At 40.7% G+C, this 16,138-nt stretch overlaps 1 protein-coding gene across 6 annotated transcripts in view; it reads right to left on the reverse strand.

Annotated features, from left to right (window-relative positions):
- Positions 1 to 16,138, reverse strand: part of PALM2AKAP2 (PALM2 and AKAP2 fusion) — a 260,551-nt gene that overhangs the window by 191,932 nt on the left and 52,481 nt on the right. For all 6 annotated transcript variants that reach the window (XM_044452463.1, XM_044452462.1, XM_044452461.1 and 3 more), the window contains exon 3: positions 10,599 to 10,729. In XM_044452463.1, coding sequence (XP_044308398.1) covers positions 10,599 to 10,729 — 131 coding nt within the window. The remainder of the gene's footprint in view (positions 1 to 10,598; positions 10,730 to 16,138) is intronic.

A 16,138-nucleotide genomic window follows, 5' to 3' on the forward strand; every position in this document is an offset into this window, starting at 1 on the left:
ACAACACTGGCTCTCCCACGTGGGAGAATACAGCCTTTCAAAGATTGAATTCCTCAAGCACTGCTAAAGGGAGAGAAGCACTTGCTTCCTTTGCATCATGCCACTCTATATCCTTGTGCCAAAATCAATCTATCATTCAATCAATCATTTCTTTTTGCATGAACCATTTCTGTACATAGCTTTTGTGGGTGTTGTTGTTGTTTTACTAAAGGAAGCTTTTTGAATAATATGTTCACAATAGTAGGACTTTCTTATTGTTTTCTAATTATCCAGAAATTAGGATGCAGGATGAAGCAATCACAAAGGTATGTTACATTCCAATATTGAAAGTTACACTTCCCTTCCCCAAAAACCTATAGGTCCTGTAGAATTCAGTAGGATTTGCTTCCCAGTAAAGAAGTTAAGATTCCAGATGAAAGCTCCAATGCTGAACAAATCCAAAGGAAGAAACCTCCACTTCAAATAAGCATGCATAATTTTGTGCCATAAAGTTGCCACCCTCCTAATAGCTCTACCGTGAGCTGCCCCTTGGGCCAGTCCATCTATCAAACCAAACCTGAACTGGTTGATGGACTGGCCTAAACCTTTTGCTGCCTGATGTCACCTATTCCATGTACAAAAGCCAGCCGGACTCACCACTGAATTCATCTACAACACCCGCAATGGCAAAACTTCCTCTACCACACCGGAAGGCTGCTGGCTGGATTAAGGGGTGGGGGGGGGGCATGACAAGCTACACGACCCACAGCGCCATCCCTGACTCTGCTGTCACTTCCTAGCAATGGCTGCCTGAGGCAAGTGCCTCACTTTGGTTAGGAATGGGGCTAGCCCTGATTGCCTGTAAATGTTTGGAGGAGGTGGTTTTTATTTTGTTTCTTGGTGCTGTTTTCTAGGGCCACCACATTCAGAAGGAGGTTAGCCCCAAACCTTCCCTTGTAGAATCTTGTGCCATGTAGCCTGAGCTCTCAGTTGGCCATGAGACTGTTTCTTCAAAGTTTTCCCAGCATCACTGCTACAATCGGTGCCATGGGAAGATACTTTTGCATAGATTAACTTCTCCCTTCTTAACAAAACCACATCAGACATGGCCCCAAGCTACAGTGCTAAGCCATTAGGATTGGACTGTTGTGGTTAGAAAATATGTTAATAAGGATATGTGTTCAAACACTTTTAATAGGCTTTTCCTATTAAAAAAAAACCTGTTGCATTTGGCTTTTTACTACACTGAACGCAGCAGTAAAATGAATTCTTTACCATGGTAGAAAAAATAAAATAAAAAGAAGTGGAAACAATGATATCACAGAGAATGTGTGGATTTCCCTTGGCTGGCCCTGAAGGAGTTTGATTGTATTTTCTAGGCTTCTCCATTGCCTGTTATCAATTGTTTTTGTTGCACTACACATGCTTCTCCACTGTTTTTCACAGCATGGTGTCATGCTAATCTGAGCAAAGTACCAAATAAGGCTTTTCATTCACTTGCACAAATAGTGGAGTTGGATGCTGACCCCACATTAAACTGTTGCCACATTAAACCTTCTGCCTACTTTCAGCAATAATTCCGGCATTGAAACGATGGATACCCTGTGTTGGGTGTTTGTGTGGGGCTCCACTGCTAAAAACAAACTGTAAGTGCAAGAATGCATCAGCAACCATGATACCACTTCAGACCTCCTTGTTCCCTGCCCCAGAAACCCCAACTGGTGTCACTCAAGGCTATGCAATTGATAAATACCATCCATCTGGGAAAATGCATTAAAAACGATGCTATTCTGGCACAGCATAACCCTTTTCCATCTCCCCTACCACAATTTGCTTGGATTAGGGTTGACCTACATTTGAAGTCCTGAAGAAAATATAGCATGTCAAAAAAGCTGGAATGCATTAAAGCAAGAATTTCTGGCTCACCAAACCTAACCTAACTCACCAACTGTGTTTGGTGGTCCACAGTGGTTCTACTTTCTCTTGTGTTTGATAAAACCTAGAAGGTTTGCCCAGTGTATGAAAGGCCACACTGGATGATTTGGCTCTACTAAATTGGAGGAGATCCTTGGCACAGTGGCATTCCTAGCCAGACAGTTCAAATTCAGAATTGGCTGGGTGCTCTGCAAAGGAAAGGTTAACAAGCAAGATCGGTCAGGCAATGACTGAGAATCAAACCAATTCAGGCAAAGGGGGAGATACTGTAGAACAGTTGGGGGAGAAGAGAGAATTCCTAGACCCAGTGGGGCATGCCAGCTGCATCACAGCAGACATTCCCATGGTGTGGCCATAAGCAGCATGAACCACCCTGAAGGTGCAGATAAGACTCTGGGAAAGGGAAGGGAGGAGGGAGCGGTTTCACTCTTCACATGGGCAGAAGTTATTCCCACAGATTGAAGGGATTGTTAATTTGATTTATGCAATTTGTTAACAGCTTTCATAGAAAATTCCCCATAACACAGCAAAATCTGTTAAGATTCAATAAAGGTTTGTATTTTCTAGGCTTTCTGCTTTGATTTGTTAGAAAAGAAAAAAAAGGGGGCATGCTCTCATGACACCACCATTTTAATTTCCCAGAATGACCCAGATTTAACAGTGAATGTGTCATATGGAAAGAGCAGCTCCTAGGTCCAGCCACTGTAAGGTAGTAAAATGAAGACCAGAGTTTAAGATGTGACAAGAACAACCAGAGAGAACAGGTAAGCTGGGGGTATACAATCAAAAGAACATTTCTAGTTTATTCAGACATACAGGAAATACATGCGGCATGTAGGCAGCCCCAGAAGGGATTACCAAGATGAAGTCTGTACAAGATGCTTTTACATACACAGTTTGGAGGAGGGTGGGGAGTGAGGTGGGGGATCACGTGCCCAGCATGCAAGGATAAAACAATAGGATCGAACACAATACAGACGGGTCTGCAGAATACACGTTTTCTCTTGCTAAACACATGCCCTTCTGGTGAATAAATGAAGAACGTTGATCCTGAAGTAATTTCACTGCTACTGGAAGTCAGAAATGATTTTACATGGTTTAAAAAAATTACAAAGTGAAGGAACCAACTGAACTGAGTTTGGGTGAATTTTGAGGGGTTAAATTGTTGATGGGCTAAAAAAAGACTTGTACCAGTACTTCTTTATGAGCTCGATCCAGCCCAGGTTGAGTCCTATTGATTTCAGTGGGAGTGTTAGGCGTATGTTTAGCTCACTCCTATTAAAAACACCTTAGAAGAGCCACCACTGCTTAATAAAGGCTTTGCTTCTGGTAGCTCACATAATTACATCTGAACACTTCTGTGCAACAAAGAAATTCCCAAAGGTTTCTGCAGTGCTGTGCCAATTCTGAAATCAACACTTTCCCAACACCTTGGACTTCGAAATAGTGTGTGCACCAATTGTGTTCTAAAAAAGGAAGGAAGGACAGACGGACTCCCGCATGCATCTTGAATCATTCATGTGAAAAAGGCTGTATCTGGAAAATTAAAAAATGACTACATCTAAGATTTGAATTACCTGTAATTGTGTAATTCCATACATTTGAAAAAGAGCAGCACAACCTTTAAGATATGTGCATACTGGTCCAAATGTGTCAAATTTCTAGCGATCAAGCAATTACACTTCACAGAAAATGGTCTGTAGTACCCTTATAGACAAACACTGGCTCCCTCAGCTAGGAAACGGAGATGAGCACCGCCCCCTAGAGTCAGGCATGACTGGACTTAAAGTCAAGGGGATACCTTTACCTTTTTACCCTTATGGAAGCTATGCAGTAAGCAACTTGGATCAAAGACTGGGAATCAAACATAAATTGCTCTACACTTCTGAAAGCAATAGCAAGAAACAGAAGGCATCCATCCACAGCAATTGATAGAAGAAAGCAGCTGGAATACAATGGGCATCTTAGGTGAGGTGAAGGCAGTCAGACGGTGATGATCTGAGGGAAAGGGGACAGATTTCGATTCTGACTTATAACTTCTATTTTCTTGAGCCAAGGTGATTTGGCTTTGAAGCTCAAAATCCTATTTGGGAGGTAGTAAAGAAGGCCTGAAGCCAGTGCAGAAGGAAGTCCAACTTCAGTGGACAGAATACTTGGGAATATGCTTTCTTAAGTAAGGGCCCCCTCACACGCTATGCAAATACAAAAGCAGGTGTGCCGCAAGGCATACCATTCAGCAGGGAGTACTGCTAGTATTGACTGTTTAAAGAGTATATGTATAGAACACAGTCTAACAACACACTCAGTGTCTTTGTTCTAACAGGTGCAGGGCCAAAATGGGGCCACCAAGAAACAAAAGAGAGTCATCAACATACTCATGGGACCCATTTGCAGAACTGCAAAAATACAACAATGGACCCCTCCTACACACAGAGAGCAACACAACAAGGAACCATGAAATATTTAATCTCAGTTTGAATTAATAACAGGAAATTTACAGGGGAATTTTTGAGCCCCCTGTGGTCGATAGTAATATCCCAGTGGGCAGAATGGCCCAGCTGGCTAGTTTTAACTCTGAACTAGAGCACTCCAGTTACTGTCTGAGGATCTCTTGCAACATGTACTATGTGTTATTTTTGAACTCTCACATCTTACACATTTTAGGTATATAAAACTGCAATCTTGTTAACATAAATGTAATAGATGCAAATCAAATACTTTGGGGGTTTTCTAAACAGCAAGAAATTGCTATAGTCGGCAAATGGATTTTTCAAATGCTGTAAAGGATGGCTGTTAAGTCCCTAGATGTTAAATGCCAACTTTCCATTCAGCACCATAAAATAACCAACAGTCATGTGCCGAAAATAACCATAAGAAGTGCATATATAGAACACAGTTGACACTGTGTCTAAATTCATTTTATGCTAGTGCTTTCCTTCAGAATGTTATATCACATTGTGCTTGTGACAACAAATATTTCTTTGCTAACAAAACTTTTGGTACGTCCACCCTGGAGGAAGACAATAGAGACTTTATGTTATGTTAGGTCAGTTGCAAAGTTGTACCCGACCCACTGCAACCCCATGGGCGACATTCCTCCAGGCTCTCCTGTTCTGCACCATCCCCTGGAGTCCACCTAAGCTCACACCAACTGCTTCAGTGACTCCATCTAGCCACCTCATCCTCTGCCGTCCCCTTCTTCTTTTGCCGTCAATTGTTCCCAGCATTAGGGTCTTCTCCAGTGTGACCTTCCTTCTCATTAGGTGGCCAAAGTATTTGAGTTTCATCTTCAGGATCTGGCCTTCTAAAGAGCAGTCAGGGTTGATCTCCTCTAAGACTGACCAGTTTGATCACCTTGCGGTCCAAGGGACTCGCAGGAGTCTCCTCCAGCACCACAATTCCAAGGCCTCAATTCTTTGGTGCTCAGGCTTCCTTATGGTCCAGCTTTCACAGCCATACATTGCAACTGGGAAAACCATAGCCTTGACTATACACACTTCTGTCAGCAGCGTGATGTCTCTGCTTTTTAGTATGCTGTGTCTAGGTTTGCCATAGCTTTCCTCCCCGGAAGCAAGCGTCTTTTAATTTCTTGGCTGCAGTCACAGTCTGCAATGATCTTGGAGTCCAGGAAAATAAAATCTGTCACTACCTCCATTTCTTCTCCATCTTTTTGCCAGGAAGTGAGAGGACCAGATGCCATGATCTTAGTTTTCTTAATGTTGAGTTTCAAGCCAACTTTTGCGCTCTCCTCCTTCACCCGCTCAAGAGGCTCTTTAGTTCGTCTTCACTTTCCGCCATTAGAATGGTATCATCTGCATATCTGAGGTTGTTGATATTTCTCCTGGCAATCTTCATTCCAACTGGTGATTCATCTAGGCCCGCCTTTTGCATGATGTGCTCTGCATATAAGTTAAATAGGCCGGACAATATACAGCCTTGCCGAACTCCTTTCCCAATTTTGAATCACTCAGTAGTTCCATGCCCAGTTCTCACTGTTGCTTCTTGACCCGCATATAGGTTTCTCAAGAGACAAATCAGATGGTCTGGTACCCCATCTCTTTAAGAACTTGCCACAATTGGTTGTAATCCATACAACCAAAGCTTTAGCATAGTCAACGAAGCAGAAGTAGATATTTTTCTGGAACTCCCTAGCTTTCTCCATGATCCAGCGTATGTTGGCAATTTGATCTATAGTTCCTCTCCCTCTTTGAAATCCTGCCTGTACTTCTGGTAGTTCTCGGTCCACATACTGCTGGAGCCTAGCTTGTAGGATTTTGAGCATAACTTTGCTAGCATGTGAAATGAGTGCAATGGTGCAGTAGTTTGAACATTCCTTGGCATTGCCCTTCTTTGGCATTGGAATGTAAACTTCCTCAGGCCCACTTGACTTCACATTCCAGGATGTCTGGCTCGAGGTCAGTGATCACCCCATCGTGGTTTATCAGGGACGTTAAGATCTTTCTTGTATAGTTCTTCACTTTGGAGGAAGACAATTGAGACTTAACACAGCCCACTTCAGGCTGTGTTTACTCAGTCCAACCAAGATTTAAGTTCTGTGCATTAAAACTTACCCATCAAAATATTGGCTGCAAGCTTTTATTATATTTGCATTACAAGATGTTACAGTTGATGAAGCTGATAGAGCAACTTCCAGTAAGAATCAGTTAACAGGTGCTGATTGAACCATCCCCCACATCCAAATTCGCCATTCACATGTTTGCAACATCAATGGATTACTTGCACATCTGGATGTGCCAAAGGCAGAAAGCTATAGATAGATTTTTCTCCTCACATCAGCTCAAACACAATGCTTTAGTGCAGAGGTAGGTGATCTGTCTTTTTGATGATAATTCCCCAAGCACCTGAACATTAACCTTGCTGCCTGGAACTTATGAAAGTTGCAGTCCAAAACATCTGGAAGGCACCAGGTTGACTATCACCACTTTGGTAGTAATCTCTGTAATGCAGTATAGATATACATGGCCCAGGCCCAAGTATACAATAACCAAGTCTGCGGTGATTATTTCCTTACATGGAGATGGACACAGCCATAAAAGCATATAAGCTGGTCATACATTTTCTTTTAAAAATTCTGCACCCAGAAACAGGATTTATACATCATGCTTAATTTACCAACATAAATTATTCAAATGAAGCACAGCTGTCCATTTTTGTTTTGTGCATAACTAACTTTCCATGCATGCATTTTTATTGTTTTGTTTATTTTACAATACAGACAAAACAAAGTATACCATTAAAAAGGAACAAAACTGAAACATTACAGTGTTGTCATTAGTGCTGTGGATCTTTTCACATTTTATTACATGTATGCTATATATCTCTCTATATGAGTATTTAACAGAACACATTACCATTATTTAAAATAATTATGCACAGGCTTTAGCAAAGTACCTCAAATTTCTATATATTTATCTGTTTGTATATTATACCTAAATGTCACCTGTCCAAAAATTGAAAGTCTAATTAAATCTTCCACTCACTGCATTGGCCACCCACCCAGGTGGTGAATTATCTTCCAGTGTTGTACCTTTGGTCTTTCAGCTGTCAAAAGGGTGCAGAAAATCCTTTTACATTGTCCTGGTGTTAAATTCCAAGAAATGGGTAGGTAATGAAAAAGGTAGGTAATGCATGCATGTTGCTGAATATTAAAGAACTTTCCATAACAAGATTTATCCCATCTGTTACCTCCTCCATTTTGGCTGCCATTTGGGCATTACCAAAAGATATAAGGAACAGAAACATTAACAGCATTGCAATTCCAACAATTAGCCAATATTATTAAGCACTTAAAAGACCTCGTGGCATCCATTATACTGGAAATATCAGTTTTTGCTGAATTAAGTAGATTCCCTGTGAAATAAATAATAGGGAAACTTGAATGACCAGGGTTGTGTGCTCTAGTTCATTCTTCCATTCTTGCATAAGACCCAGTGTATCATATTTATTTATCAATAATAAATACCTGTCCACATGAACTGTAGGACAATTTAATTGTTCAGTCTCAGATAACCCAGGCAGCTCTGAAGGTGTAAAAGCAGCAGGACCAAACATGGATTTTAACAAATGATTAAAAAACATACATTGCCATGTAGCCATGGCTGGCAACTTAGCACACAAAGCAGAAAATAGGCGAAAATTATCCTCAGGACTGACAAGCTGATCCAATGTAAAAATCAGCTTGCCCACCCAAACAAATATCTTCTTGCCAATTTTTAAATCTGCATTTCCCCATGAAGTTAATTTTGCATGTGAAAATGTGAAACTGCCAACTGCCACAACTCCCAAGCTGCTACAACTAGAGAAAAAGCATTCTCTATTTTGGTATGACAAGAGCCCAATATAATCCACTTAGGAAAAGAATCCAGAAATGAAGATTCTAGAACTGACCAGGAAGAGGAATCTAATCTAAGTGGAAAAGAATACAATACAATCTACTGCAAGTCAATAGAGAGACCCAATGGTATAGGAAAGGCCAAGGGGTCCAAAACTTCCTCTCTTGATCAAAAATTGCATCTTTTTCAAGGATATTCATGGTGGAATAGAACCCCATAAAAATTTACAGAGGAAAACATCCAAGTTGCCAGATGTAAAGAAATACCACATAAAACATAAACAATTTTAGGTGTTACATTCAGTTTAAATATGTTTACCCAATCCCACAGACTTAACTTTATAGATGAACAGAGGTCAATGTCCCTTGAGACCTCATTATCAACTTATTCAAATTTAACTTAATCATTTGTGATATGCCACTTGGGACATATCCCAGAGAAGTAACAGCCCCAGCATTCCCAGATGGTATTTCCAGATATGAAATAGGCTCCGCACAGTCTAAATTGCCCATTAGATAACACACTATGGAGCTTCTTGTCTCCAACAGCCACAAGTTCTGACCTTGATTAGTCAGAACTCATATATATCTAAAATAATTAATCAGCTGCATCAAAGCTAGACAGATGAATTGAGTTTCAAAATAAACAGTAGAAGATTATCAGTGTAAAGAATAAGTTTTTATTCTAACACATTATACACAAATCCATGATTTTGTCAAAAAACACATGCTGGGGTTCAACACATAAATAGTCTATCAACAAGTAAAGAGGACATCCTTCCTAGTACATCTCTCAATCAAACAAACAAACTTCAGGCAAGACTCCATTGGTCCTAAGTCTGACTCTAGGAGTTTTATATAAATACAATTTATCTATTTCTGAAATTGTATAGGAAAACTAAAATGCGCTCCCTGGAGAGGTGTGCCTAGCACCGAGTTTATATTCTTTTTGGTGCCAGGTTAAAACCTTTTTATTTAATTGCTATTTTAAAAATTAATATTTTATTGTTAACAGTCACATTTTTGTTTTTGTTTTTATAAAATTTTATGGAATTTGTTATTGCTTTAATTGTACATTTGTGAGCCATCCCAAGATGCCAAGGCATGTGGTGATGGCATATAAAAGTTATAATAGATAAATTTCCAATAAATTTGGAGACCCCACTGAATGCAATGGTAGTAGGCTTTCTCCTAGGTAAGTAGGTATAGGAATGAAATGCACATATCATAAAAATATTCACACAGGAACCTTTTCAGACACTGAAAGAACTGCGTGAACCTAAATTTAATTGTTTTAAATTTTAAATTATGCCTTGTAACTTCCAAAGCAGAGATTCTTCGCTGTTCCAAGAGCAGATTACATATATACATCCTATAAAAGCAACATCCGCCAAAACAAAAAACAACCCAGTCAGATTGAACAGCCATCACTACATCACACAATGGCTGGGCTCACATGTCATAACAAGTAAACTTGCATGGCTTCCACAGTGCATGGTTTTTTGCCTGGAGATGCATGATACAAAATCAAGTGTTTTCCACCCTACGGATTCCACTCTCCTCACTCAGTCTTCTTACTGTTGGCTCATATTCCATCAGCCACTACTCTTGAAATTGAATTTCGTGCTGTATGACTGGAACAGGACTTACAACTTCCACTTTGTGGCAGCTACATATCAGGACCATGGAAGCCACAATGCCAGGTTTGGACAACTGGAGAAACCACGATGGAGTGTGGAAACCATAAAACAGACTGTTGTTTCTTGTAATGCTTTCTAAAAACCACATGTATCAAGCTGAAATACCACAACAGGGTTTGGATGATACAATAGGCAAGCCAACATAAGAAACCAGCATGTGTGAACACACCTAGTGCTACCAATGGCCAAATTCATCAAGGCATACAATCACCTGCCCAAATCCCTTCTTAACCATGAAGAGAAAATCTAGCAGGCTTCCTGGGAAGCCAATTCTACAAACAGACTGTAGGATCTATTTCATAATCACTTGCCTGACTTCTCAAGGCAAGGCCAGATGTAGATCACACTAGCCAATCTTAGAGCAGACAGGGTTAAAAGCCCAGTTTTAACATTTAATATCAGTATTCCCTTTTATAGCAAAAAATATGCCAGAATCTACATTACCACCAATACAAACTTAACTTAAAGGTCCACAGATTAACTTCACCAACTCAGTTTGAATAATCAGCAGATGCCTCTATTTGTTTATCTACAACTGAATCAACTGCAGTGCAATTTTTGTCTCTGTGTGTTTACCACATGCAGACAACATAACTATGGAAAGTCTAAAGATGTAGGAGAAATTTACCTACCTATGGATGTTGTCTTCCAGCTTTTTCACCTTCAGCTCATCCTCTTCTGACTGTCTCTTTCTAGCTTCTTCCTCTGCTGGAGAACCAGCAGGAATTCCTTGCAACAACCATTTTTCACGAAGTGCTTTTGACTAAGTGGAAGATGACAAAGGCAAAAAAAGAAAAGGAACACTTAGAGAGATACTAAGAGTGCTTCTGCTCTTAAATATTTGATGCCCATATTAAAGTCACTGAAGAGTGGTTTCAGTTCAACACAGTTTCACCATTCTGGATAAATCCCTCAACTGATCCAGATTTCCATTCAGCCAGTGTGTCACAACTACTCTGTGTAATGTATGGGTCATTGATTGGTTAACCAGAAGTAATTTTAATTTGTGCCTGTGAACAGACAATCAAATGGATGAAATAAATCACATCTTGGCAGGGACAGCTAGTCATGAAGGGGTGAGAAAAACTGCATGTGTTACAATTCCTTGATTTACACAATTATTAGAAGCACAGGAATTTCATCATTGTTTTTTTCTGGGTCACCTTTTCTACAGTAGTGAAATCCTGATAATATACCTTGGAACAGTATACAGCAATACGTAGTGAATTAGGTCCGTGTAGACCTGAACAGCCTTCCCCAAAGTGGTGTTCTCCAGACGTTTTAGACTACAACTCCTTGATCACTCACATACTAGCAGGGTCTGATTGGAGCTGAAGACACAAAACATCCAGAGCATCTCAGGATAGGAAAGACTGCTCTTAGAAGTTGAGATGCATACCTCTTCTAAATAAATTTTAAAAACTCTTCTTTTGAGCCTTTCACCATGTACATTTTCCAAAATAAACAATTGTAATTCATTATCATTACAAATTTTGCTCCATTGGAGAAAACTTCCAAAGCATCAGATGCCTAACCCTCCAATAAAGAAAGAAAAAGTACTGCAAAAATAAAACAAAACAAAAATAACCAAACATTGATTCATTCATGCATTCATGCCAGTCAAATGAACACTGAAGGACTGTGCTTTCCTATCTACACCAGTGACACTTGCTACCCAAACAAGAGCATTTTAGCACTGGGCAAGATACCAGTCATCATATCTTCTAGAAATACGCTCTCTGAACTGTAAAACACAAATTTCTATTAGTTGTTTTCACTGGCATTTTACTTTCAACAATCCCATCAGAGAGGCTGGAATGCACCTCAGTCACATTTAGCACAGGCCTGTTTACAATCCACAGGACTTACATTTTCATGACTAACTTATATCCCATTGATTTCAAATGGACCCACTCTAAGCATGCCTAAAACGCTTGTCCATATTACTTATATGTAAGGCACTCACACATTTCCTTGGGAGAATGGTCTCGCTCCTGAACTGGCTCCACCTACAAACCTGTGTGCTGAGTATATCTGAATGGAAACTTCTTCTTGTGAGCAGTTGCCCACACACACTGCAGATTTTTGGGACCTGGACAGCCAATATTGCTGAGACCACACTGCACAAAGCCCAACTGCATGAGCAACTGTTCATGAATGGAGCTTCCTATTCAGACCTCTACACTGGATAGTGGAGGTCAGGGAACAGATGTAGCCTCGAGGTGACATCAAGAGTAGCTAAAAGCACAGAGCCACTCTTGGGAGTACAGTAATGTGTACATGCAGGTTATATATGCATAGGGCTTTGCACATGATCAGTGTACGGGGTACACAGAATCCACACACCTTCTGTTAAAGTTGTCTTTCTGCTGCAGGGATGCTTCACCATGCACTGAAATGAAATATTTCCTTGCAGAGAAATATGCTGCCCCCTAGCACCCAGCAATTACTGTTGCATTTGGCACAATTCACGGGGCATGTGCTGGGTAGTATTAAATATATGATTCATAACTAGCAACATAACATGCCAAAGTAGCCCACTGAAAACTGCAGTAGCGTTCTTCAAGACTGGAGCTACCATGCTTGAATGGCACCAGCTGTACACATTTGTGAGCAGGGATGTGAGAGGGGCTGTCTCTTGGAGGCATGAGTGGAAGTACCAACACCTTCCACAGCAGAAGTGCTTGCGGCTGTATCACAGCAAGAAAAGTGATGACAGAATTACCTGTCCTTATAAGGAATGAATGCAGTTCTGCATTGCAAAGCAAGTCCCAATTCCTTCAGTGTGAACCTGCCTGGTTGCAAAGCATGTCATAATGACTGGTGGAAGGAAACAGTTCAGAAAGAGCTCACAGGAATGTTCATGTTAGAAGAGCTGAGCACAAAGCAAGCCTTAGTTTCTACTTTTTTATGCTCCAACTATCAGAACTTCCTTTTTTATTGGGGAAACTGCACGCATCTCAGCAATTAGGGCTCATTTTGCACATGCTCAAAGAATTTAAATCCTAAACAGATAAAAAGGGAGAACAGAGAGGAAAAAGCAGCAAACCATTCTGTAAAAACTGTTGTACAAGGGTTTGCATGGCTCACTTTTCTTTCACAACACAATGGTAAACATGATTCTCCCATACAGTGAAGAACACTTGTGCAAGGGCACTGTTGGATCCAAGCCATTGCCCGATAGGATTAACAGATTGATGCTGGCAAAACATATCTGGTGATCCGGCTAGAAGAGTACAATCAGTTTATGTCCATAAACAGAGCTCTAGCTGCCTAAGGATTTCTATAAAGCAAAATCAAACCAGTACAAAAATGAAGTCATGGTTAGAGGTTTCTTGTTCTTTCATCCCCCACAGTTTACAAAGTGGTTTTGGGTTCCATCTTTGGACTGGTCTCAAGCCAGGTCCACCCACCAGCTGCTGTTGTTTACAGCATTGCGAACAGAATCAGTGCTGAAAAGCTAATTGGCTGTTAGTTTCCCCTGGCAAAGCAAGGAAGTGAAGAGCCGTCCTTGCAATGATAATATTTCCTGGCACCAGAAGATGACTGCATGGCCATGACTCCCAGAAGGAAACAATGGATAGTTTATCTGCATACAGACTCATGCAGTCTGCCGAAATTTTAATTTATTTTGATAAATTTTGCTACTAACCGAATAAAGGACAACAGAATAAGGCTGCAAACCTAAGGTGCAATGTAGAAACTTTGTGTTCTCAACAATGGGATTATATGGAGCTTTAATTCTATGAAATGAGGGACAAACCTATCCGAACGGGGAAAGCCATACAATATTCTTCTGTTCTGCCTGTCAGCTACCAGGAACAGAAGTGTCAGGTCCACTTAAATTACCCTGTCAGTGCAGCCCTTTCCTCACTAAACAATTATTTTTCCCCAGTAATTTTATGGTGAGTTTTGTTGCCAAGGAAGCAACCTCTAGTCTAGGGTTAGCAAACCTGTTTTAGGAGAAGTTGGATGAGAAGTTGGAACCCCCACCCTCCACAGCTGTATGTTTAGGTGGGTGTAGCCACCCCATCAGCAGTCATGGCCATGTCAAAATGCACATGCATTTAAATTGACAGATTAAAGCAAAAAACAGAGGAATCATGGGCAAACACACATGAAAGCTGTACAGATCATAATGGTATACCTCAGGTATCTGAGGCAGTGTGCCCATGTATACCAGTTGCTGGGATACTTTGGCAGGTGGTTCTCTTGTACCCATCTTGCTTGAGAGATCCTGTGGACAGTTGGTTTGCCAACATGTGAAGGAAGTGCTGGACTAGATGGACCATTGGTCTGATCCAGAATAGTTTTTACTCTCTTAGTTTCATCCTAATTAGATATATGGACATATGGTTATTTGCACAAACAAGAGCATTAAGAATCATCAGCCACAGTGCTGCACGAAGGGCAGTTTTAAATGTGTAGAGCAAATTTTGCATGCAACTAGCAAAATTTTCCTGCAAGGGAGTTTGCAAGAAAATGTAGCCAAACATACCAGACTTTTCTATAATTTACTCTACTGGAATATTTAGTTAGAGAAGCATGCCAAGCCGAGGAGGAGGTCTATCTACTCTTTGCAACTACACACACATACACAAAAGCTACTCCCACCTACATTGGAATACACAACTGGTTAATCCTTAACTATTAATTTCACTAATCTGAGCTGTTACCATAAATTTTCAAGCACGTATCAGGTCAGAAGGAGGAGGAAGAGGAGATGTTGAACACATCAAGCTATTTTGGGGATGTGTACATCTCTTCCCATTAGTTTATTCTAGGCTCTTTAGCATGGCTGGTGCAATAACAAGGAGCAGCAGTCATTAATAACTAACAGAACCTGGTGTTCTCTGTAATAAGCAGATACAGAATGATGATGCTCCTATGAAATCAAAGAGCACAGATAAAAAGCATGGGAGAAACAGGTCACATCATCAGGGAGATGGATTTAACTTCGCCTCCATCGTGTTCAAAACAAAGTTCAGGGATGGGTGTAATACAAACACACTCACGCATCACCAGAAAAGAGGACACACATTTGCATAACATTTACTTATGTAGAGATGTGCTTTTAGAAATGCTTACCATAAGTGAAATTGAAGTGAAATACATCTTATCACAGTGACCTGCTTTTCATGACAGAACAACACAGGGTAGGTTGTCAATCTTGTTTGTTTCAGAGTGGCTTGTCATGACATCTATACCACAAACCACTCTGAGAACCCTGGGTTGTTGTTCAATTGTTCAGGGTGCCTTATTCTGCCAGAGTAGCAGATAGAACAACCTTTTCTTCTTAAAAGGAAAAGCTCTGTCACATAGAATACTTGGATATGTGGCAGGAGCAGGTTAGAAGGCCAAGAAGGAAGGTAACCATGGCAAACCAAGGAGCACCTGATCATCTGATGGCAGCATTGTGGGTTAGTGGTGGATTAAATAAGACATTGTGATTTCAGTTCAGAGTGGCTTATGATGATGTGCAAACAGGATCAGTGAGAGACTGTTCAACCCATTGTCTGGGTGCTATGTGTGGATGGGCAAGTTCAAGGCTTCTACTGATCTCTCTTCTGATTGTTCTTTATCTTTACATCAGACTTGGACTGGATGCCCTTTCATATAAAGAGCACTTTCAAACAGATAACAGTCCTCTGTAAAGTAGGACACTTGACTCTCCCCCCACATACCTGTCCCATTTAGACTATTTGGCTCAGCTCCACTGTTGCTGAATCTAGATTAATCAACACCAAAGAAATCCTGCTCTCAAATTAATGGGTGACTCTTCCCATTCCTACTGAAAAGTCCCCCATTGTACACAAAGCACTCTGAGGACAAGAGAGGCAAGATATGACTATTTTAAAGCAGATAAATATGTTAAAGGTATTCATTTAATTTATGTATAGTCTATTGTGCCCAAAGATAACAGATAAATAAACAACGCTGGGTATGGGGATGAATGTGGGGAACTTTGATTCAGCCCCTTGGTCATGGTCAGATGAGATCACTGCCTGCTGAGGTTTACAGTGAAGGAGTTGTTTCCCTCTGGGAGGGTGGAAGTCCTATTAAGATGGTCCATTACTGGAAGCTAATGGATCTGGATGTTTCCAGAAACTACAGGTATGTTTCCTGCTGATATGGCTGGTGGTTCTTATTCTGAAGGTGATGGGGGGGGGGG

This window comes from Varanus komodoensis, unplaced genomic scaffold, assembly GCF_004798865.1.
Source record: "Varanus komodoensis strain SLA01 unplaced genomic scaffold, ASM479886v1 scaffold72, whole genome shotgun sequence".
NCBI lineage: Eukaryota > Metazoa > Chordata > Lepidosauria > Squamata > Varanidae > Varanus > Varanus komodoensis.